Source organism: Notolepis coatsorum (assembly GCF_963971535.1).
Source record: "Notolepis coatsorum genome assembly, chromosome: 11".
Classification (NCBI taxonomy): domain Eukaryota; kingdom Metazoa; phylum Chordata; class Actinopteri; order Aulopiformes; family Paralepididae; genus Notolepis; species Notolepis coatsorum.
Window position 1 is genome coordinate 70,879,545 of NC_140175.1, and position 26,034 is coordinate 70,905,578.

At 41.1% G+C, this 26,034-nt stretch overlaps 1 protein-coding gene across 1 annotated transcript in view; it reads right to left on the minus strand.

Moving 5' to 3' along the window:
• Nucleotides 1–16,936: 16,936 nt before the first annotated feature.
• The window catches only part of arl15b (ADP-ribosylation factor-like 15b), a 160,520-nt gene continuing 151,422 nt past the window's right edge, over nt 16,937–26,034 (minus strand). The window contains exon 5 of the mRNA XM_084325286.1: nt 16,937–21,789. Within this exon, the coding sequence (XP_084181412.1) occupies nt 21,637–21,789 (153 nt within the window). The 3' untranslated portion in view covers nt 16,937–21,636. The remainder of the gene's footprint in view (nt 21,790–26,034) is intronic.

Consider the following 26,034-nt stretch of genomic DNA (forward strand, 5'->3'; position numbering starts at 1 on the left):
TGTGCAGCAACGGCAGCTGGCGTGCTACTGCTATCATGTTTCGTGCGGAATCAGTCCCAATAGATGTCACTTCTTTTCAAATGTAGCCAAGAGTAAAGACCCTAACCCTGTCAAAACAGCATTCAAAGTGTATATTTTCAGCATTACGTTTGTTTACCAATGATTTTAAATGTTAGTGAAATATAAGATTATAGAAATCACAGGGCATTGAGTCGGAAACCGGCGCATATTGACGGGAGGAAGTGGCACAGCCAAAAGTGAGTGTAGTCTTTTGAAGGAAGAAACCCATGGCTTTTTGAATTCCAAAAGACAGTTTATCGCGTTAATTAGATTAATTAATTACACAGCAAATTATTGCATTATGAAAATGAACGCAAAATTTATAAAAATTTTAAATACATTTTTGTATATATATTTTTTAAATTACAGTATGCGTGTGTGTGCACGCGCTGCAGCAGGTGGCCAGGAGCCCGCAACAAGACGGTATAAATATGTAATATTAATACAGTGTATTCCACTATATAGCTATAGTGTGCTGTTGATGACAATACATTTGAATCTGATCTAATTTTGATCCGTCGCAAAACGCTTCAGCTCTACCTGTTGAATACAGTGATCTATCAGCTCATGCTTTGCACATGGCCCTCGCATTATAATGAGCTGGAGGGGCGTGTCTGTATGCAAATGAAGTAAACGCGAACACGCACCCTGTTGTAACTTAATAGTCCAGGTTAATGATTATGAGTTATATTACATATATGTTAATATCGATTATTGTTTACCTTTGAAAGTGGAAGAGTGTTTGTTTATTCTAGTCAGAGATACTATTATTTACATTAGTCACCACGTTAGTAGAAATACAAGTCCCAGGATGCATTGCACCTGCTACCAGCTGCGTCCTTTTAGGTGATTGACAGAGAGCGTTTTATGAATGAACCTGATGAGAACTCAACTGTAATGTAACGTGCGCTGAAGATTCTATATAAAGTACAACCTATTGGAATCCGACGTATTGGACAATCTATTCTTTTGGAACGTAGTTATTCTACACACCCAGGGTTCACAGCTGTGATCATTTGGCAAGGTAAGACAACCTCTCCATGCGTTGGTTATTCCGGGGGTAATTGTCGTCGACTTTCTCTTACGACCTTCCAAGGAGGTTGTCGTAAGAGAAATCTTAAGACAATGTTGGTGAATGAGGTCCAATGTCACCGGCTTTACCCCATGATCTGATGTTTGGAAGACAGCCCAGTCTACCAGTTGACCTAGCCTTTGGTCGCTGGGATAGAGTGTAAGTAACCGTAACATGATCGCTGGGATAGAGTGTAAGTAACCAGAACATGATCTCTGGGATAGAGTGTAATAATAATAATAATAATAATAATAATAATAATAATAATAATAACTTTGTTTTAAGTAACCAGAACATGATCTCTGGGATAGAGTGTAATAATAATAATAATAATAATAATAACTTTGTTTTAAGTAACCAGAACATGATCTCTGGGATAGAGTGTAAGTAACCGCAACATGATCGCTGGGATAGAGTGTAAGTAACCGCAACATGATCTCTGGGATAGAGTGTAAGTAACCGGAACATGATCACTGGGATAGAGTGTAAGTAACCGGAACATGATCTCTGGGATATAGTGTAAGTAACCGGAACATGATCACTGGGATAGAGTGTAAGTAACCGGAACATGATCTCTGGGATAGAGTGTAAGTAACCGGAACATGATCTCTGGGATAGAGTGTAAGTAACCGGAACATGATCTCTGGGATAGAGTGTAAGTAACCGGAACATGATCGCTGGGATAGAGTGTAAGTAACCGGAACATGATCTCTGGGATAGAGTGTAAGTAACCGGAACATGATCGCTGGGATAGAGTGTAAGTATATGGTGATATTATTTGGGACACTGAGGCATGTAAACACCTTATCCCATTTCCTGGGATTTTATTGTGAGTGAAAATCTTTGTGTTTGGTTTTTTAACCTCACAGCGACAATGATAATACAACAAAACAAACTATAAAAGCAGCAGCCTAAAAACAACTATTTATAGCATAACAAAGTATAATACAGTAGTGGCCTGGGAGAGGGAAAGAAACCTGAATACCATGTATTCCATGGTAATACTCACATTCATACCTTGTATACTGGCATTTACTCATGTATATGGGCCATTGGGGTAGGGCTATGTATAATAATAAATACATACACATTAGCGATAGCATGGGACACTGTGGTCACTGTGAACCTGGAGCAGAACCAGACACCGACTGGTGTGTTTAGCTTCACCACGAGCACGTTGCACTTTCCCCCCGGAGGTTCTGCAGAACACATTGGGATTACATCAGTTTAGTAGCCAACAGACCGAGACTTTAAATCCTAACATGTTACACAACGTTTCACCATCACTTCACATCAATGCTGAAATCTGCTCTCTTGAAGTTCTATTGTGACATTTAGAAATGTAGCGGGTTATTGTTCTTCACCAGACACTTGTAATACTGTGTGTGCGGGGGAGGTTTTTACACTTGCCCTTCAGTTTCGTTGAAATGTAATATGTCTGATGTACACTCAAAACACCCTCTCATGTCTCAAGTCAGAGAGATTGCAGGATCTTGAAGGCACATAAACCTCCCCTAGTAAGTGTGCGCCACTTACCACATGCCGATTGGTTGACAGTAAGAAACCCTTGAAATAATGCCATCTGTTGACCCATGAACCAGAGGTTTCATTCGCAACACATTGTTTGGTAGCTGTCCTGAAATCTCAGTACAAAAGAAATAAGCAGCCAGAACAGAAAACAGATGCGTATTATGTCCTCCATGTTTATTCTGATTTCTGACCAAAAGGCATGTGAACGCACGTTAGTCATATTCAAGAATCCAAGTTGTGACGTGTTTATGAACGCAGCATTAGTGCTGGAAACAAAGCACATGGATCACAAGTGAGCTTACAGGTTCATGCTGCCTGCAGGATGGAGAACAATATGCGCATCTAAAGATTTTGCAAACCTAGCATGGAATCAAAGTCACAAATATAGCATGAAAACAATAACAAATCTAGTACGGAAACAAAGCCATATCTCTAGCATAAAAACAAAACCACATTGTGTCAAAGCAACAGTGCGGAGCAGGGCCCGAAGTGAATTTACTTTAGATCCCAAATATAAACAGGCCGGGAACTGCAATTCATTAGCTTATGATAGAACATTCATTCTCAATTATTTCTTCCTGGGTTTAGTTTGTTTTGACAGGTTTTTCATGCTAAAGATTTTCAGCATTTGAATTTAGAAGAAAATCCACTTCCTGGTGTTTTGAATTAAAAGTAAATTGAATCCAGCTGTGTTAGAGGCTCAATAATAATAATAATGGTTTATTGAGCCAGCCATGCAGACTCAATCTGGATGAAACTAGCGGATCTACATTTAGTTCACAGGTGTTGAGTTGCAATCTGTATGCTGCTTGTACGGAGCGCTTTTACTAATGACAGTAAGAAGCAGGGTGCCTTTATCATTGCCGCCGTGTGCAAACGCCATGACTCGGATTTTGGTGCCGTTCGTTTGAAATATTAAACGTTCCATTTTGTGCGGACATGTGTGGATCATGAGTTGTCCTACTGAAAATAGCAATAGTCAAACTAGTCAATCAGTGCACAGAATCATAGGTTACTACATAGCAGTGGTCATAGGGTAGGACCATGGAGCTAACATGGTCAAATGGTCAAATTGAGATGATGAAATTCGGATCAAAATCAATGTGGCTACAAGAGGTTCATAACATCTGGAGATGTTGTCACCTGAAACTATGGGAATGACTTTCACGGGACAAAAACAGGCTACATTTAGGAAATAAGACTCTTTGAGAAAAGACTGTGACTAACATGAAATTTAAGAGCCTCACGCAAATGACGAACGATCATATGACTGTCGTTTAGGATTAGGTTATGTTGTTTATTCAACTTCGCATTTAAATTCCAACCAAACTTTGATCTGCAACATTGCTTTTAGCAATAATGAACTGCAGATAAAGTGCACAAAGCATACGAAAAACAACCCTAATATTATGACATTTCTACATTGAAACATATTAGACATAATGTATTCATGATTTATCTGAATCTTAGCAAATCCATTACAAATGGCAATTCAGAAGTATAAGGTCAAACAATACACAATAGCTTTGAATGATATTTTGTGTAGGAATGATCCAATTTCTTACCGTATCAATGCTATGTTGATGCAGAATCGAATGTTCTAAAAAAAATCAACAGTTCTCTCATATCCACAAAGAGATAAAGGCGTTCTCCACATTATTATTATATATTTTTTTTAAGCCCATAGTTCTAATATCACGGAAATAATAATAATAATAAACTTTATTTGTATAGCACCTTTCATACAGAAACTGCAGCTCAAAGTGCTTCACAACAGAAAAAAGACAAAATGAGCACATAAAGTGCAGACATAAAATCACAGTTTTTTTTTCTAACATCCTAACATGCCACCTTGTTTATGGTTTGATTCAGTTTTAAATAGACAATAAAAAGTCAAATAAAATAGACAGAGTAAAATAGTGCAATAGTGCAGTGCAATAAAATAGTAGAATAGAATAGACATAAAATGAGCACAAAGTGCAGACATCAATAAAATAGTTCTGGATTACTGTTTAACAGTTTAAAGTTGTCTTTGCGTTGTCTGTTTGGTATCCACAGTTTAAAACTTGACAGTCTTCCCTCCTGTTTGATACCCACTTTGACCCTTCGAGGGCAAACCTCCCTCTCAGGGCGCAGTTCCCTCTCTCAGGGTGCAGTTCTAGGCCTGGGTCCTACACAATTTTAAAGCCTGACAGTCTTTCTTGTTTGATACCCACACAGTTTAATACCGGACAGTTTTTAACCTGTAATAAAAAGTAATAGTAATAAAAAGTAATAGACAAGAGAGGGCGGCTACGTGGCGTAGTGGGCAAGGCACTCGCCACGAAATGCTGGAGACGCTGGGCTCGTCAGTTCGAGCCCAGCGCTCCACATTTGCTTTCAGTTTAGCTGGTCGTCCACAGTAATACACATTGGCCGTATTACGGGGAGGGAAACTGAAGGGTGGGGATCGGGCGTTGTGGACAGCGACTCCTACAGGTCGGTTGGTGCGCCTGCGCAGTAGAATCAGGAAGTGTCGGGGGCAGCGTGAGCCTCCCATGCGTTACTCCTCGCCACTGAGAGATCGAGCTGCGCAGGTGAAAAGATGCGACTGCTGTTACCTCAAGTACCGGAGGGGACTTGTGCTATGTATGACTTAGTCCACATTGCAGCCGGCTTGTGGGAGGCAAGAAACAGCGTCTGTGACAGGGGAGGGTTGAATTGGATGATACGAAATTGGGATGGGAGAAAATATAGAAAATGGGAGAAAAAGTGGATAAAAAAAAAATAAAAGTAATAGACAAGAGTAAAATAATACAGTGCAATAACGAAATTGGGATGGGGAGAAAAATAGAAAATCAGGCGGAGAAAAAGAGGAAAAAAATAGAGATCTTGCCTCCCTAATGTCCATAAGTAGTGTGTTCCATAACTTTGGTGCATAGTTTGCAAAAACTGCATCCCCGATTCTCCAGACTGTGGCTTGGAACCTTCAATAGACCAGTAGTAGATTAGATTATATTCACTTTATTGTCATTACACAGTACAAGACAGTGCAACGAGATTGTGTACGTCCAACCAGGATGTGACCATCAACAGTTAGTTGCAATAAGAGACATATAAATAAAAACTGTACAGTAAAGTGCAATAGTTAGCACAATGTGCGATGGTGAGAAAATTAAATAAATAATAATATTAAAAAGAAAGTCTACGGGTGCCCCAGTGGCGAACCACATAACGCGCTGAGTCGCGGCACGGCCGACGTTATTTGCCAAATGTCTTCCCCCCACTCTGTCTCCCGTTCCTCCTCTCTCTCTCTACTGGACTGCCCAGTAGTTAAAAAAAAAAAAAAAAAAAAAAGATAAACGCAAAAAAATAAATCTTAAAAAATTAAATAAAAAAAAAGTCTACATACTGTAAGCTATGGGCTATATACACAGGTATACAGTGAGGTGCAGTGGGCTAAGTAGAGTTTTGATTCAGAAGTATGACAGCTGAGGGGAAGAAACTATTTATGGTCCTGTTGGTTCTGCCTGGGAGGCTGCGGTAGCGTGCCCCAGAGCGAGTACCCCGCAGGCGGGTGAACAGTCCATGGTTGGGGTGAGAATGATGTTCCGTGCTCTCCGTGAGCACCGCTTCTCATAGATTGATGAGATGGGGGGGGGAGTGGGGTCTTGGTGATGCGTTGGGCTATTTTCACTACCCTCTGCAGCGATTTCCGGTCCTTAACAGTACAGTTGCCGTACCAGACTGAGATGCAGGTGGTGAGGATGCTCTCAATCATACAGCGATAAAAGTTCGCTAGCACGGGAGGGGGTAGGTGGAGTTTGGCCAACTTCCTCAGGAAAAAGAGGTGCTTGTCGAGGTGTTGGTGGTCCAGGACAGGTCCTCAGAGATGTGGACTCCCAGGAATTTTTTATTACAGACCTGCTCAACCTCCTCTCCATTGATGTGGATGGGGCTGTGCATGCCTGTTTTATTTTATTATACAGTAGTAGATTATCGCAATGTTCTAGAAGGCACATAGTTGACTAGACTAGAGAATTTGCAATGTAGCTTGGTCCTGTTCCATTTAGTGCTTTTTTGTATTTTATTATTTATTATTTTTTAAACAAACATATAAACAAACATGACAACACACGATAAGATATACAAGCATTATTAACAGTGCACATCCAATGAAATCACCATTTAGTTAAATGTATTATACAAGATATACCCCTAATACCTGCTATCTAATACCCTCCTACACACATATGCTCTAGCTCGTACCCCCCCCTCCCGGACCCCCCATTGGATAATCCATCCAGTATCCCACACTCCTAACCAGACACTACCATTATATGCTAGCTTTTATTCTCTCCACCACTTCTAACCACATTGTCATTTTGGATTCATTGAGACCCAAAATTCTTGCTGTAGATATTTCTTGATAGATCACATCGAGATATGTAATAATCCAGACCTTTCGGCACATTTTTTCCGGTTGGAACCATCGTGATGCTATCAGCTTTTTAGCCACTGTGATACCCGATAAAACCAATCTCTTTAGCTGTGGATGTACTGCACACTCAAAAACATCATTCAGCAGTAATACAGAGGGGTATTAGTGCTTTGTATATAAGGAGGACCTTGAAATCGATTATAAATTTGACCGGAAATCAACATTACATTACGTAACACCTTTTATATTCACCACGGGTTTGAGTTTGGTATGGGTTGAGCAACGTCCTGCAACATGTGTTCGGTATGTGTAATAGTCTGTCTTTGTTCAACAATCCAACTTAGATTGCATGTTTTTATTATGAACTCGTAAAGATAAGGATTTTTTCATCAAACTTCCTTGACTTAATGTTGACCTTCACAGTCTACAGAATGTGCAGGTTTACTACTGGGTTGTTTTGTTTTTTTGCGATTAATGGGATTAATAAATATTGACTTATTACTTGCACTTACTGTGCACATGTTTTCAATAGAGCTCAGCTAAATGATTAGGCCTCATCATACATTCACCCAAGCTTGATTTTCTCTTTGTTGGAAATCCAGTTTAAATCCATGCGGATTACATTTGTTGATTAAACTGATAAAAGAATAGGGGTGGGAATGATTTCTCATCCTGGAGATTAATCACTGGGTGTTGCACTAGTCACCTGTTGAAATGTTCGCAGGCTCATCTAAATTCAACCCATGGAGTTGCCAGAACAACGCACTCAATTTACATAGATCATCATTAACCCTTTAAAAAGACCCCCTCCAGTTGTATAGATAGAATACCTCTTTCTTTTCTTCTTTTTCTTTCGGCTTTTCCCGTCAGGGGTCGCCACAGCGGATCATCCGTTTCCATCTGTTTCTGTCATCTGCGTCGTCCTCCGTCATTCCCGCTGCCCGCATGTTCTCCTTCACTGTGTCCATAAACCTCCTCTTGGGCCTTCCCCTCCTCCTCTTTCCTGGCAGCTCCATCTCCAGCATCCTCCTCCCGATGTACCCCCCCTCCCTCCTCTGCACATGTCCAAACCATCTCAGTCTTGCTTCTCTCACTTTCTGCCCGAACTGCTCAACATGGGCCGTTCCTCTGATGTAGACATTTTCGATTTTGTCCAACCTTGTTACTCCCAGAGAGAACCTTAACATCTTCATCTCTGCCACCTCCAGCTCTGCCACCTGCTTGTTGGTCAGTGACACTGTTTCTAGACCATACAGCATAGCTGGTCTCACTACCGTGCTGTAGACCTTTCCCTTTACTCTTGCTGGTACCCTTCTATCGCAGATCACCCCTGTCATCCTTCTCCACCCGCACCACCCGGCCTGCACTCTCTTCTTCACCTCCCTACCACAGTCCCCATTACTTTGGACTGTTGACCCCAAGTACATAAACTCGTCCACTTTTGGTAGCTCTACTCCTTGCATCATCACCACCTGTTGTGAAGGATCAGATTAAACCGAATATATATATTTATTTATGGATATATATTTAATAGTATTTGTATATCGTTTGATATCCCTTGTATATTCCTTGTACATATACACGGAATATCCCTGTATTCTACTACAGCCCATAATAGTTCATTCTCTTATTGGACAAAAGGACCAGGCGCCAGGGACAAGCCCCTGGCGTTCAAGTTCAAAGGTACCGACGAGACATGCCCTTACTAGCCTCAGCTCCGCGCAGGAATACGGCTACCGAAAGCAGAGCGGCACTACTTGTCCACCGTGCATATAAATATGGCGCAAGAAATGTAGAATTCCTCTTAGTCCTTTACCCTTCTACCCAACTAAGTAACAAGACGTGAAGCCTCACCCCACGATACCGCGTGCGGTGTAGTACGGCCTGTTTGGCCTTAGAATAGCAGTGAGACCTCGTGCGAATTAATAGCTGAATTGCCAGAGTTTGGCACCGTATTTCTATTAAGTAATAATAGTCTATTATGTATGGTGCATCGTTCGGTTAGAGTTCTAAAGTGAGCAGCACCCCCATCGCTTCCTCGTGTTATCTAGAGTCTTAACCAGGTTGGGCAGACCACACGTGGTGCTTTCATCCGAGGAGTTCTAGGCGAGGACGAGTGGACCTGCACATTGGATTACCTACCCCGACGACTGCTGAGCCCTATACGGCATGGAATATCTATTTGCTTTGGTGCTTTGATTTGTGGAGCGGATAATCGCCAACACCGGTGAGTGTTGGATTTACCCCGAGAGGAGCCAAGGTGAGACGGCGCTCAGACCAGACTGAGGTCGCCTCGCTTCTTCTTCGTTGTGGACCGACAGCTACAGCTACAGCTATCGTCTACAAGAGAGCCCAAGTGTATTAATCTGCGGATCAAGATTCTACGGGCACTGTGTTCTGTACCTGAACTCTCCCTAGAAATCGTTGACCAGACGGGATACAGCCGACGGCTCTCCTACCCCCCCTACTGGCTTACAACCGGCAGGACCCTTTACAGTATATCCCGCTATAATCATTAAGTGCCATCGTTATAATTCCCTAAGAGCCAGGTTGTATACTTGCTTCCTGCGTAACCAGAGATTGGACATTCAGTGTTGATTTGCCTACGAATACTCATTTGCCTTACAAGTGCATTCAAATCATAAATGTAATAAGTAACTATTATATGTACCTTTTGCTATATATTAAATATTTGACTATTACCTTTGTGTGGACCTGATTTCATATGTGGGAAAGTGTTCATCATACTTAGATATCGTGTACTGTATGGCCAGTAATTAAAGTACATAAAGCGGTAGTGGTTTAATGATACCATACTTATCAATACAGTCAGGGAATTGTACCCCTCAGTTACACCACCCCTCCGTCTTTCTTCCCATTCACACACATATACTCGGTCTTGCTTCTGCTCACCCTCATCCCCCTTCTCTCCAGTGCATGCCTCCACTTCTCCAGGTTCTCTTCCACCTGCTCCCTGCTCTCATAGAATACCAATCTCATATAGAATACTAATTTGTATAAATATGGCTGTCCCACCAAATTGTTTGATAAACTACTGAAAACAGCCTTTACCCCTTTTTGAGAATGCAAGGGTGGGGTGGGGTGGGGTGGGGGGTGCAATCATGAACTGATTGTCTACAGCTGTTTTTTGGCTGTGGATCTCTGCACGAGACTCTGGGGTTGAAAAGCAGAGCCAAGAGTAGTTTCGGTCTTCGCACACTCTTGGTGCAGCTGTTAGTGCTGCTGGTGCTGAAGATGGCGAGATAGGGGAGATGTTCCGAGTGTTAGGCGGGAGGCTGGTCGCCTCTTTTAATTTGAGAGGGCTGGGAACTTGAAGAGTGTGTGTGTGTGTGTGGCCTCTGCTCTCCAGTCCTGTGTCTCAGCATCCGGCCTGCCGCCGCACGCAGTGTGCTCTGGCCGACCTGAGCCAGTGTTTCCCCGAGGAGTCGGATGGATGCCACAAGCTCAGACCTGGGAGAGGGTCTCGCCAGCAGGGCCTGCAGTAGACAACTTCGTAGAAATGAGCAAGTGTGAGTTTATCGATTTTTTCTTTTTCTTTCAGGGGGGGGGGGGGGGGGGTTATTTTGTATCTATTTTTCTGTAACTCTGGAGGGGGGGGCAGTTGGCAGCATTTCCTTTTGTATGGTTGTTGAACTGTTGAACTGATGCTGTAAAACTGAAGAAAAAAAGAAAATACCAATAAACATATTGTTTAAAAAAAAAAAAAAAAAAAACACTGAAAGAAAGTGTGAGTTTATCTGTCCAGCAGATATATAGACCAAGCTCTGCATCACTTTTCAAGCACGCGCAACAAATGTTTTCCACAGACTCCCAGAGGCACCAGCAACCTTAAGCTGAATTAAAAAAGATAAATAATAAAACATGTTTCCAAGCCTCAGATCGGCAGGTGGTTTGCACCTTGTGACGAGGAACACGATAGTGGTCTTAGTTTTCAGATGCGACAGGAACACCACTTGGCAGGCCAAAAACATCTGATTGGTTGTGGATGCAGGGAGCTGCTGTTTTGGGCCTGCCAAGTGGTGTTCCTGGGGTCACATTGAAAAACTAAGACCATCGCTTTCCTCATCAAGAAGTACATACAATGGGGCGCCCCGGTGGCACACCACATAAGTACGCTTGCAGCATAATCGCAACGTCCTGGGTTTGAATTCGGCCCAGGACATGTGTTGCATGTCCTCCCCATATCTCTCAATTTATCTCTGTCCTGTCAATAAAAGCACTTAAAAATTCACACAAAAAATAAAAATAAAATGTATAAATAAATAAAAAAGTACCCACAATGTTATGCTTATACAATATTTTTTTATTATTCATTTTGAAAAGTTCCACTTAAAGCTGCTGGTGCCTCTGTGAGTCTGTGGAAAACCTTTGTGGTGCTTGCATGGGTTTGAAAAGTGATGCATAGCTTGCTCTATTTTTGCTGGGCAGGTAAACTCACTCTTGCTAATTTCTCCGAAGTTGCCTGCTGCAGCTTAAAGTTTGAACCCTTTCTTGTTCAGTGTGTATGTAGTCTTTGTGAACGTACAGGCCCATGTGTGGGGTTCATTTCACTGGCCCATTTTGAAGTGTGTAGCCCCCCTACTGCGAGGTTCCGGGCATGCTGTGTATTTGCATGCGCTGAGTGTGTATTGAGTGCAGTGCTGGATTTTATTCATGCGCGCCGTGTTTCATCACCTGATTTGTAGTGGTTCACTTAATGACAGTTTGAGACACTAATGCTGGGTCAGGTATTGTGCCATTCATCCCTGGATCTCTCCTATTCTATTCACTTTTTGAAATGTAAATAAAGCTGGTATATTTTGGTAACAGTCTGTGTCCGTGTAGTTGTTCAGCCTCCGACAGAGAGCCCTTTCCGGGCTGGTTTACTACAATACTGCAGCTTATATTCTTTCTTGCAAGACACGTGTTTTGTGTGAATGCTAAAAAAGATATCAAGTTACCACATATTGGACCATGATAGGTTCGACCTATGAGTGACATCACATGTACAACTCATATTTCAGGGAAGTACAGAGAAGCTCTCGCTCTTCAGGGGAGAAATGTGGAAAAAGGCTCCCTGGTGACAAAGTGGTGACAAATATGCACAGATAACAATCTTCATAGTTAAAGCCTCCAAGAAGAGTTAAGCATAAATAAACTATGTTTTTGAGTGGAGGGGGTGTTTAAACTCTGTTTATACCTGTACAGGTATAAGCTGGATAACAATCAGGGCTGGATGAACTTCCTACAACTGCTGACATCACTTCCTCCAGGCAGCTTCAGAGAGGTTCTAATTGCAGGGGCCTGTTGGGGGAAACACACACAAGCCAGTTTTGTCCACATAAAGATTCCTGGTGCTGTCAGCATTGACCACAGGAGGCCATGTCCATATTTAGCTGTTTATTGACCTTGTAGCCAAGATAATATGATGGACCAATCACACTGAGACAAAGTACAATGCAATAAAGGAACACACCAATCACATATTGACATAGTCTGACTTTGAAGAACATATCTACTCATCAAATATACTGTAGACACAGATCAATGTCAGGCTAAAAGAAAACTGCCATCAGGGTTTTATAAAAATAAACAAAAAACTAAAAATTGTGTCCCTGACCACAGCTTTCAACGACTAAAGATCATCTACTGAACAACACTGATTATTTGATCTATTCTTCTTATTCCCATCCAATTGAAACAAACACTAGGCTACACACAGGTGTTTATCCAGTTCATAACTAAATGTACAAATATTCCTGCAGATATAAATTTCGCTAGAAAAACAAGGCAGCAGTTTTCTTGATCAGGTTCTATAAGTTATTTTGGCAGATATTCTAAATACAGAGAAAGGTTTCAAATAAGACGGTTTCAACTTGACAACATAAACATTCTAAATGGACCAGAGTTCCTGTTTTGCTAATATTAACAGCTGACAAGAAAATCACATGAGTCCAAGCTGTTCCCTAGCAACACAATTGACCTATCTTGAGCCCCGCCCTCTTTTCTGGATCCTCCAACCACAACTGTTGCGTCTCTCTCACAAACTTGATATCTTATTCCAGTGAAACTGTCCACAACAATGGTTCAGACTACTTTACACTAACTGGAGTAAAAAAAACTAACAAAAGAAAAAAACACCACTCTGGTGGCATCAGTGGCAAATATTATGGGATGGGCATTTCCAGTCCTTAAACTTATTGGGAGGTCTGTGATATTAAATATATAAAATAATGAATGCAATAATGTTAAACTATTCCTGAAAATATGTAGACCACAGCACAGCGTTGCCTTTGGAGTTGCGGTTTGGCAGAATTTACTGTCATCTCTCAATCAAAAATAATGATATCCAGTCTGCTGGCCACCTCCTACTGCCACCGTCTTAACGCAGCATAAGCCGCTTCAATTGAACCCAGAAACATGAAGCCAAAATGTCCCTTCTAGCAGGCTGAAGCTGACATTTCATCAGGGTTGGGGTCGATATACCTTTTTTCAAATATGGAAAAACATGTGGGACAAGAAAGTCGTTGAAAGCAGCCAATGAAAAGATAACCGAAGATAAAATGCTCCGCCAATAATAAGTCAGGCTTTTATTTACATTTTGAATAAATTGAATTGACCTCAGCCCTAAATGTAAACCCATGAACAAAGAATGGATCAGTGCTAAGATGCTGTTGGGAAATGGCCCAAATCTGCCCAGATGTTTCTGTTAGAGGTACAGCAATACAGCTTTTTCTGACCCAAGTATGAGTACTCAAGAGTACGCAATAATACAGAGTACTTTACTTGATACTGAACAATTTATTAATGCTGTACCCAGTGTGCTTCCTGTCTGAAGCTCGGTTGCTTGGGAACACAGCCAGAACTTCCACCAAGCGACTATGCATCGAATACACCACTTCATGTGGAACATTTCTGAACCATCCCTTTAACTTATAATAATTGTATTATTATAAATAGGACTATTTTACCCTGGAGTCGGGCCGATACCTGATACCGTTATCGGTGCATCTCTAGCTTCTCTTGGTTGTATCACAGTACTCCATTTGCTGAAAAAAACAATGGTCCTCCTTCAGTGATGCCTTTAGGCAAAGGAAAAGCGTATATATATATATCTGAATCAAAGTTATTATTTTGTTGACAGCTGGTGCCGGTCGGGGCAAATACAATACAGCGGAGAGAAGTGGGGTTGAAGCAATTCACAGTGCAGTGGCCAATTTCAATACTTTTCCCAAACTTTATGATTGGATTGTGTATTTCGATGCTTTTTTTTTTTTAAAGACATGGGAAATTCCTAGGACTTAGGAATATTGTTTCATACTTGTCCATATTTTCCTGAGCTCTTCGCAGATTTGTAGATGGCCTACTAAATTATAAATCCACCAAACCAGTTTTAACGGTTACAGACAGAGGCATGCGTAGAAAGAGTATGGCCAGGTTGGACTATGGGTGACATGTTGCTGCCATCTTATGTTAGAACTAAAATAAGCGCTGGCTCCAAACATTTAATGAAACCCTCTGTGACAAAAGTATTTTTCTGGTCTTCATCCTCTTAGCAGTTGTTAGTATTTAGCTGTACTGTATTGTACCCATTCTGCAATCTGTTAATAAAGTTTTCAATCAATCAATCAATCAATCAACATGACCACTGTGGTGAGGTCCAATGTTCTAGAGATCAGTTACTTATCAACGAGCCATAGAGCTCAATTGTGGAGTCAACACAGTATAACACTGGAAACCGACAATGACCAAACTATTTCCATCTATGGTTCTGGCTACAGCTGGCATTAAGTTGGCCTGCCACAACGGAACGGTCACGCTCCAAGTAATGGTTGAGACATTGTGCCCTGGAATCTTGTTTTGAGTTCTAAACAGTTGATAGTGATTTTGTAGTCTTATAAAAACATGGCTGTTGACACGAGGAACACTTAAGTGTTTCTTAGTAGAGATGGAGATGACGTGTGAAGATGTGATTTACTCAGATATTTAGATTTTAACAGGGAAAATTTTCCTCAAACATTTATTTAAAAAAAAAATTACAAAGAAAATAGTTCATATCGGAACAGCCCTGTCAAATTCCAGATACACTTATAAGGTAAGAGTGGTGTGTGAAGAGTTTTTATCTTGAGTTATTAACTGAAAAAAGATGAGCACATCTCTGGGGAACTAGATTTAAAGTGGTCCTTCTACAACATGAGTGCATGTGGGAAACAGAATGTCACAGATTTGGTGAATAAATCAACTAATCAATTAGTCGGCAAATGCTATGACGATCAGTCGACAAAAGAAGTTCTTTAATTGCGTTTAGTCTACGATGGGACATCTAGCAACAAACACAATATCAACTCCTTAGATCAGAACTGGACAGAACTTAAAAACACTTTTAAATTCCAGATTTAACATAATATGTCTTTAATGAAGAACTCATAAATCAACCAGCACATTTTATTCTTGTGGGACTCTTTGGTTCATCTTTGTCTGAGACTGGCCCACAGCGTCGTCTGTCGTGAGTTATGCTTCTGCATGCATTGCCCTGTACTTCCTATGTTAAATGACAATACATTAGCGTTTAGGAAATCATAACGTATATATTGCCAACATTCTGTATGTGGCACCGCAGACAAGTTTGTTAAATTATCTACATGTTCAAGCTGAAGCTAAAAGTAGCACTCTAGGCTCATTATGGTGATAATTTACTTATTTTCCTAGTTTACTGTAAGTGGCTCCAGACTTAAAGTACTGTATCATCTAACCTCGTCACTGTGACCAGCTGCATAAAGATGTCAGCCTCCTGTTGTTGTTTTTACATTACCCAAAGAGCAGTGTCTACATGTCAACATGACTCCTGCCAGTGTAGAAACAGGGACAAGCAGGTGTGGGCTAATCTTGCATAGCCAGACCTCCGTTTCATGAAGCTTCGCAGTCGGTCTGGGGAACACAAAAATTGGGCTAACAAGACTGTGGAATTCCCATGGCGTCCATTCGATTGGACGAGGAAAATGGCACAACTGGTTAGTTTTCTGCTGGGGTTTTATTTGTTTATTTATGGATTGGGTGGATGGGTTTAAGCACCAGCGCCACACTCTGCTCTCGTTAGTTCCTAGTATCATAATCTCTCTCTGTGAAGCACCTTTTCTAACCCTTTTTTGGTCTGGATGTGCCCCAGACCTACCGTGAAGCTTGACAAGACAAGAGGTCTGGCTATACTGAGATTAGCTGACGGCTGAATAAAGCCAAACTTCCATCTTTGTGCATCTGGTCCATTGTTTGGCAGCGGCATCTTGAGAAGGGAAATTCCACAGAAATATCACTTTTAGTAGTCTAAACAAGTTTAGGTGTTATTCTGCAAAAGTAAACAAAAGGTTCCTCAGATCAAGGGGAAAAAAGTTATCATTATGATGTCATCAACATGAATTGCCTAAGGCCTGGGACGGGGAAAAGGACCCGTAAAACTCTCAAGCATCTCAGGCAATGAAACGTGATGGTATCAGAGGGTTGACTTCCCTTGATCTTAACAACTACAGATAAAAGCTCCTGTGACTTGTAGGAAAAATGTCTACTATAGCACAATAACAACCTGAAAGTAATTTTTTGTGGAATTCACTTTTAAAGCCTTGCAATAAATCAGGTGGCATCTCTCCTTCTGTATCATTAGGGCTGGGTACTGAAAAACACATGGTATCGTGTAGGCCTGCACGACATTGCAATATCTTTATAATGTTTTTGCTATATATATATATATATATATATATATATATATATATATATATATATTGCGATATGAAAAAATACAGAAGCATGGTAATTTCACCAGAATTTACCAGATATAATGATGCTGGAGTGTGGACATATTTTATAATTATTTAATAAGTTATTTACTCTACCATCTCCAACCTGGTAGTTGTGATGTTGTGAACGTTAAAAACCCATTCATGGCTTTAGGTTTTTGGGGAAATGACAGCTTAGTAACTGAGGATCTAATGAGGGAGGACATATTTTATATTTGGAAAGAATGACATGGCTCTGGCAATGATTATGGTGATTCTGGAGGGAAATTTAATACTCTGGTTGACTCACCATAACACCATTGTATTCAGATAATAACTCATGTAAGAATCCAGGCAAAATGTCATTAAAAAAATGTTGTTCACCCTAAAATAAGGGGGCTTGTGTATGAATGGGTGGAAGAAGGGTGGCGTCTAGAAGAGATCCAGGAGATTTCAGGCTGCTTATCGTTGTTCTCCAGTTTAAAGCACAACATTAAAGTTAACCGTCTTCCGGGATGTCACCATGGCGTATATAACACACATCGATGCTGAAGCAATATATTGCGCAGCCCTAGTATTGATCAAATTTGACCCAAATTCCCACCCAAGTGTGGGGACAGGGTGGACAGGAATCCCACCCTGAGCATGATATAAGAGCAAAATGGCCAGTGTGTGAATATGGTCAATTGAGCATGCTCTGATTTAGCTTGGAAAAAAGCATGTTATAATGTAAAACAGAAAACGGTTTGTGCTATCACAACATGAAATATGCTTTCATGCAATAAAGAGCGGGATTGGAAAAGTACTGTTTTAGAAACAGTATACATCTTTATGTACAGTTGGGTCCATAAATATTTGGACATCGACACAATTTTGGCTCTGTACAGCACCACAATGGACTTGAAATGAAACAATCTAGGTGTGCATTAAGTGCAGGCTCCCAGCTTTAATCTGAGGGTATTTACATTTTACATCAAGTGAACAGTGTAGGAATTACAACAGTTTCTACATGTGCACCCCCCTTTTAAAGTACCAAAAGTAATGTTGGTCCAAATATTTATGGACCTGACTGTATATGTAAGGTTCTATTTATTTATTTATTTTTAACAACAGACAAACAACCACAATGACATATTGCAAGCAACTGTTGTGTTGTATATCACAGTGTTAGTATTAGTAGCTAATGTTAGGTACTTTTCAACACCTGTCCTTGGAGCAGGCTGGTACACATGGGGGGTTAGGAGCCCTTGCTCAGTATTGGTAGTATACCGTCGGCGCCGGGAATCAAAACCAGCGACTCTTGGATTACCAGGCAGTCACACTAACCAGCCTGTCAATATGCTGCATTCATATATTAATCTAATATTTAAAATATCAGCACATTGGTATTAGTATAGATTCTATAGAATATTGGTATCAATAACTTTCTCCAACAATACCCAGCCCTGTATGATTGGAGATTAACGAGTTTTACAAAATAAACATTTCAAACAATGTTCTCTCTCATCTCTTTCAAAACACTGGGTCACATGATGACCCCTGTACAATAGGTCCATGACCCATTTTGACTCCTCAACCATAGTTTAAGAAACCAGGAACATGGTTCCTAACTGGTGTTCCAGTTGGTCTGTACAAAATCAAGGTGCTCAGTACAAACCAGGGTTGGGATCTATTGACGATATTCACACGGTGGCCATTTTGCTCTTATGTCATGCTCAGGATTCCTTTCACCACCCATGGTGACATAAGAGCAAAATGACCACCATGTGTGGTCAATTCATTTTCAAAAATCAAATATTGTAAAATGTTTGGCATGAAAAGGTTGACCTATAAAACCTGTTACAAACGGGTCTACTTGATGATGATGATGATGATGATGCTCTATTCGCTAGATCTCTCTGTAGCAACAACAACACCACCACAATTTCCTGTTGGAGATAATAACGTAATATCTTAACCTTACCATTGGAAAATAAAACATTTCTGCTTAAATTTTTTACTTATTCAATTAAAAGTGAATTGACACCAACCCTGATACAAACTACTAGTGTGCAGCTGGACCATCAATAACCCACATATTACAAATACAGATGTAATTACATTGATTACAAGACTATTCATTTGATCTCACAATGAGAACACAATCTTGGCAAATTCTCAGTGTACAGACAAGAGGCGGAAACAGGCTAAAATATGTTTTTAAATATTCCTTTGACTATAGACTAATAGTTTGACTGCATCGAATTGTTGAAATAAGATATGTTCATTGGTGATAGTGTGTGTGTGCATGTATATTTATGTGTGTGTGTGTGTGTGTGTGTGTGCATGTATATTTGTGTATGTGTTAGAGGTGTAAATATTTCACCCCACAACGATTGATTACGATTCTTCAGGCAACGATTCAATGCATCATGAAATCTCTTCATTTGACCACGATTCGATTGGATTCATTTTTGATCAGTTAATTCCCCAAATCATTTTGAATACACAAATGTGGCTGGGGGAACTGATTCACTCAGCATGAATGGACTATAGGTCAATAATAGGGGTGTAAATATTTGACCCCACAACGATTCGATTTGATTACGATTCTTCAGGCAACGATTCAATGCATCATGAAATCTCTTGACCACGATTCGATTCGATGCGATTCGACCTTAGGATCGATGCATTGCGAAGTGAAATGCAGGTCCCCCAGGCTTATGGGACTTGAGTTGGGCAGGTCAGCGAGGAGGTGACCAAGTGAGATGGATAAAGAAGTTCATTATAACTGCAAGCTTCCACACCTGAGGAGAGGACGGTTGTTATCATGAGAGGCTGAACATGTACAAGATATGCTCAGTGTGAACCGTCATCGCTCCAGTTCATCCTCTAAAACACTGCCATCTCCCATTCCTCTGTCAAGCTTGAGGTATAAGGTATAAAAAGATTTAAAAAAAGAAAAAAGATTCCAGTTGTCTTTAGCACCTCTAAGACCTTGTCCACACGGAAATGGATATTTTTGAAAACTTTGTAGTTTCTCTTTCTTTTGGCCTCTTGTCCATATGAAAACGACAGAAAACACAGTTTTAGGTCACTGAAAGCAAGCTTTTTCGAAAACACCTTCCAGGGTGAATATTATTATAATAAAAATGTTTGACCCTTGTTTTTCCTGTATATGTGTGGACAGGTGAAACTGAGATAAAATGCCCCCATGTATATTATGGATATTTTGGGAAACAGTATTTTCTCTACAATCAGGACCACAGAGAACTCCCTGATATTCTAAAACACTGTTGGCGTGGACAGGAATTGTTTTGAAAACGGAGGGGTGAAAAAGGCGTGTGTTTAGAAATATCCCATGTAGGTGTGGACATGGCTTAAGAGTGGGAAGAAAAACCTTTTTCTCTAAGCCTCCATGATCCAGAAGCTCAAGGCATGATGGGAATTTTAAGTGTAATTACCATCACTGTCACAGTCTTCAATTATTTGTTCTTCAATGACCTGCCCTCCTCTGCTCTCTGACTTCTAAGCCAGGGTTCAGACCACTTGTTAACGGCACAAGGAAAGGGATGGTCAGATCACATCCTGTTTTATCGATAAATGTTATTAAATTGACCCGTCTGGTTAAATGAAGGTCAACAACAACAGCAGGACCCCCCTCTGAATTCAGTTTTAGTTGTATTATGGCCAGAGTTCAGAGCTGAGAAATACACCACCAGCTCGTTTCTGACTCGGTCTGACTGTCAATCTGTGCCGTACACCATACCCGTCCCTTCGCCCACCTGTCTCCAATCTCTCCACTCTGCATGCTGTGCTGTTTAATAATGCAGGAATTCCATGAAAACAATCTTTAAAAACAATCACTTTCAGATGGTTTCAGTTCTGAAGGCCATGATTCTTTCCACATTACCGTTTCCTTGGTGTGTGTGCGGAGGGGGTTTGGGAGAGGGTGGGGCCGATGTCAGATATATTCTGTAGTCTCGTGTCCCGTTGGAGACGTTTCTCGCTTGGTCCCTGCTGCTGTTCCCCTGCAGGTGTAGGGGGTAGACGGGAGGTGTGGATCCCAGGTGGTTGATGGTAGTTGTAATCTCATATCTCCCAGATGATTCATTAGCTAAGGTGATGCTCTCTTGACAATCAGATCCAGGTGGCTGATGGGGAGTTATGGTCAGGTGTGGGAAGTGTAGTTTCAGGGTGGTTGATAAGAGTTATCGTCTGCTATACGAGCTGTAGTGTTAGGGCACTTAACACACCTGCCTTGAGTGGTGCAGTCGAAATCGAAACCTGGAGTGTTTTCACTCCTTCAGTTCTTAATATTTTAAGGGAGATGACAACATCTCAATTAAAACTCATGTGCAAATCGAACACCACCTTCTGGTATCGGTGGTAACTGCTTAAGCGGGGTGGGCTGTCTGAAAGTGAGGATGCATTTGGACCAAAAATATCCAAGGAATTTCAAACGAAGCTGATAAATAACGTAGTTCTTTAGTCTTATATCCTGCAATCATCCTGTTCTTCATCTTCCGACAGGCCAACAAGCCCATGTGAAACTTGTGTAGTTTGGAACAGGTCCAGGTGGCTGACAGTGTACTTCCAGAAAGCGAGGTGGCTGATTGGGTAAAAGGTTGTTCTTTAAATCTCATATCCCGCCATTGTCTTCGTATTTACTCTCATCTTCCAGCAGGGTTATCAGTTCAGCCAAGCTCTCTGACACCACGTCCAAAGGGAGAGGATAGGAGATGTAGTTCACAGGTGTAGTTGTTTGGGAAACGTAGCTCCTGGTGGCTGATGGGAAATGTAGTCTGTCATATCCTACCATTGTCTTGGTCTTTGTTTTCCAGCAGGTTGATCAGCTGAGTGAAGCTATCTCTGACAGCAGGCATCTCTTCCACAGAACTGGCTTCTAAAACCCAACTCTTACCCCTGGCGAGGGGTTCCAACTCCAAATACTTCTTTATCTAAAGGAGGACAGATAAGAAAGAGAAAGTGAGAGATATATTAACAGCCTAACCTTAACACATTCTGTGCCACGCAGTTTGCCCATCTTATACCACTCTCTGCCAGTGCTGTAAGCCTATGGAGTCGCTCACCTTCTTTGCATGGCTATAACTTTAAAAATATTATAGCTATATCGACATTACTATGGCCCAATCTATCGTTCCGGATGTGGGAACGTTATATTTTTCCATTCAACCATTGTCGTGTTAGTACCGTCGTGAATATAAGTGTTTTTGGAGTGTATAGCAGTAATTCATAGAACGCGAGTTATAGGCCCCGACGCATATTACACATAATCGATTGGCCTATACACACTATATTAAAAAATTCAAATGCATATGTTCGGTATACATTATGCTCCATCATGCGTGAAGGAAAGGGGGGGGGGGGGGGGGTCGTTTATGATTCCTTGATTGTCAGTAACGGCTTTCCTTAGTAAGACATCATACGTTGAGCAGATGGATTGCAATGAAATAAATGGACAATCGAGCTGGAATTAACGTTAGATTCCTCTTACCTGTGGCCAATGCGTCTGGAGAAAAAGATTTCCAATTATTTGACGTCGATCTGCTAGATCCATTTTCCGTTTGTATGACGCAATAAACGCAGAAAGCATATTGATTCTTGCGTCTCGAAAGCGATCAAATGCACTCAAGTGTTTGTCTTGATGAACATAACAAGATATCTCTGCCAGAGGATTTCCCCCGATGCACAGAGCGCCACATCCGGTTTAGAGTGGAGTGCAACTCGCCCGAAATCCACCAGGCGGCGGTATTGAGGCGTTGAAATATCAGACGGGGTCCAGCTGGCTCCCGGAGCCTTCCTGGATGAATTATGAATGCCAATAGCGAATAAAGGAAATAACGATCATAAAAACGAGTAAACTCGTTGTTGGCGTTATTAGATTGGCGGGCAATAACGAGTAAACTTGTTTTTGGCGCAGGATGTGTTAACACTTTCCGTGCCAGCAGGGGGTGCCAGAAATAGGCGCTTGAGTGCCAACGCTGTAGTCAATGGAGGGCGATCATATTTGCGAACGCATAAACTATATCTTAAATTATGGCTATGTATCTAATACGCCCGTCGCTCATCAATGACTTGTTTGCAGTCAACATTGTCGAAACGGATCGTTTTTAAATAGGTTAATTTCCGTTTTATACCATTTTGAAAAACGCTCGTTTTTTAAATACAAAACACGTTGTCATTTTTCGGCCTATTTAAGAATCGGTTTCAAATAAACGCTAGATTATCGATAGTATATGTGTACTTATGCACGCTATAGAAGCGGGCTGAAAATCTATTATCTTATTTCCTGATCAGCACACAGACACTCACAGCCACACACACACATATGGGACACGTTGATATATAGGTGAAAACAGCTCTGATTATCCCAAGACTGGTACAATTTATTCCTTAACTCAGATCAGATGTTCTCCAAAAAGATTATTCCAATTCCTGATCGCCATTCCAAATATCGATCGCGTTTATTGATCCAACACTGGGTGGTCGAAAGACATATTCCACGCTGTTCTGATGGTGGGCGATGACTGCAATAGGCTCGGATTACATGCCTGACAAGTAAAATGTGGAATCCGGACTCTTTTTTTCCCATCCATTTCATTCAGTCCAATCCAATGGGGTGCAATTTATTTTATTTTTTATTTATCCAGGAATGTCCCATTGAGATACAAGATCTCTTCTTCCAGGGAGTCCTGACCAACACGGCACACAACAAGTTTCAACATAAAACAGGGCATTAAACAAAAAACATACAATTCAAATATAAATACAGAAGGCCATTTGTGCAGTGGCAAGGAGCATAATCAGATCAGCAATAGCATCAGGTAAAACAGTTGCATGTTTCATAAAGGGCTAATCGTAGCAATACCATCCGGAGAGATGATAGGGGGCGGTATTTTCCCTGTTCGAGCTCAGACAGATCCCCACTGGTAACGTGAGGCTAGATTGATGAAAAATGAATGGAAATCGATAATAAAAAAAATTTAGATTAAAAACGAGATTTCTCGTCGGTTGGCACTCAACGCATGGCATGAACTAACGAGATTTCTCGTGGCTGGCACTCAAAGTGTTAAAGAGAAGTTTGAGGAACCTGTTTATTTGTTTTATTAGAAACCTGTCATATTGATCACTAATCAAGACCCATCTTTGGAGATTCCAAAAGTAAATAGTAAGAACAAAGAATGTCATTATGTGAAAGGTCTTCTATTTTGTGATTTTGAGAGTAATGGTTTCATACGTCATTAGTAGTAGTAGTAGTTTATTTTTTTTTGACTTGCATTAGTGTGGCTAACAAATGCTAAAAAGGAGGCTGGCACTAATTTATCAGACACTTGACGAGTATCCATAAAGAGGCTCCGTCGACAATATGAGTATCCATAAAGAGGCTCGGTCAACAATATGAGTATTCATAAGGAGGCTTGGTTAGTCAATAATAGGGCTTTGAAACGGGCCAAGATAATAAACTAAATATCTTCCCTTTTCCTTGATCCTCCAATCACAACTGTTGGGGGAAGCAACAGTTGTGATTGGAGGATCAAGAAAAGAGGGCGGGGCTTGAGATAGGTCTCTGAAACTGCGGGACCTTCCCCATGACAAGATTCTAAATTAAACGACAATGCATAGCCCTGGAACTATGGAATTGTTCAGGAACTCTGTGTGTTTGCACCGCAGGGAACAGGGTCTAAACATTATGTTCCGGGAGATTATTTTACTCCCAAAAAGACCCTGCTCGGGGGGGGGGGGGGGGGGGGGGGTGCTTGCAGGCACTGAACATTCGGAATTATCAGAGTACTTGCAGCATTTCATTTCAAACTATTTCTAAAAATCAGAACCACAAATTTTGTTTTTAGCTATGCATTAAAAATATTCCCCCCCCCGCAAATCTATTAGTTAAAGGATAACTCCACTATTTTGGGAAATTAGCTTATTTAACATCTTCCCTGGAGTTAGACAAGAAGATGCATACCTTTTTTGTCTCTGTGCGTGCATTTTAGCTTTGGGAATAGATGCTCCGTTAGCATAGCTTAGCTTCATCACTGGAAGTGAGGCAGGACAGTAGCCTTACAGTGCCTTACAGTGTATTGCAAGGTCTGACATTGACCAAACTTGATATGCATGACCTTGGTGGGCTCTAGGTCAACTCCTGAAAAGGGGGTCAATGTCAGACCTTGCAATCAAAAGTTAGGGGCGCACTGAAATTATGGCAAGGGTTATTAGCCCCCTAACTTTTGATTGCAAAGTCTGACATTGACCCCCTTTTCAGGAGTTGACCTAGAGCCCACCAAGGTCATGCATATCAAGTTTGGTCAATGTCAGACCTTGCAATACACTGTAAGGCACTGTAAGGCTACTGTCCTGCCTCACTTCCAGTGATGAAGCTAAGCTATGCTAACGGAGCATCTATTCCCAAAGCTAAAATGCACGCACAGAGACAAAAAAGGTATGCATCTTCTTGTCTAACTCCAGGGAAGATGTTAAATAAGCTAATTTCCCAAAATAGTGGAGTTATCCTTTAAAGGAAAACTCCAACATTTTGGGAAATTTGCTTATTTGCCATCTACCCTGGAGTAAGACAAGAAGATACATACTTTTTTCTTCTCTGTGCATGCAGTAGGAGTAGGAAGACTCGCACCGTTAGCCTAGCTTAGCATCAGTCACTGGAAGTAGGTTCCTCCATTAGCCTAGTTCCCAACGTCTTCCTACTCCTACTGCATGCACAGAGAAGAAAAGGGTATGCATCTTCTTGTCAAACTCCAGGGTTCCCAAAATGTTGGAGTGTTAAGATACATACCTTTTTCTTCTCTGTGCATGCAATAGGATTAGGAAGACGCGCACCGTTAGCCTAGCTTAGTGTTAGTCACTGGAAGTAGGTTCCTCCTTTAGCCTAGTTCCCAACGTCTTCCTACTCCTACTGCATGCACAGAGAAGAAAAAGGTATGTATCTTCTTGTCTAACTCCAGGGTAGATGGCAAATATGCTAATTTCCCAAAATGTTGGAGTGTTCCTTTAAGTTAATCAATATTGTGCCGTCAGAAGTTTAAGTGAGACATTATTGAGACATTTAATGTCCATTTCACCAATGTCATCTGCTTTCAATAAGGAAATGTGAATGTGTAATGCTATTACGGTTCTTACACCTTTTCCAAAGCAAAATTCAAGCACTTTTCAAGCATTTTCAAGGT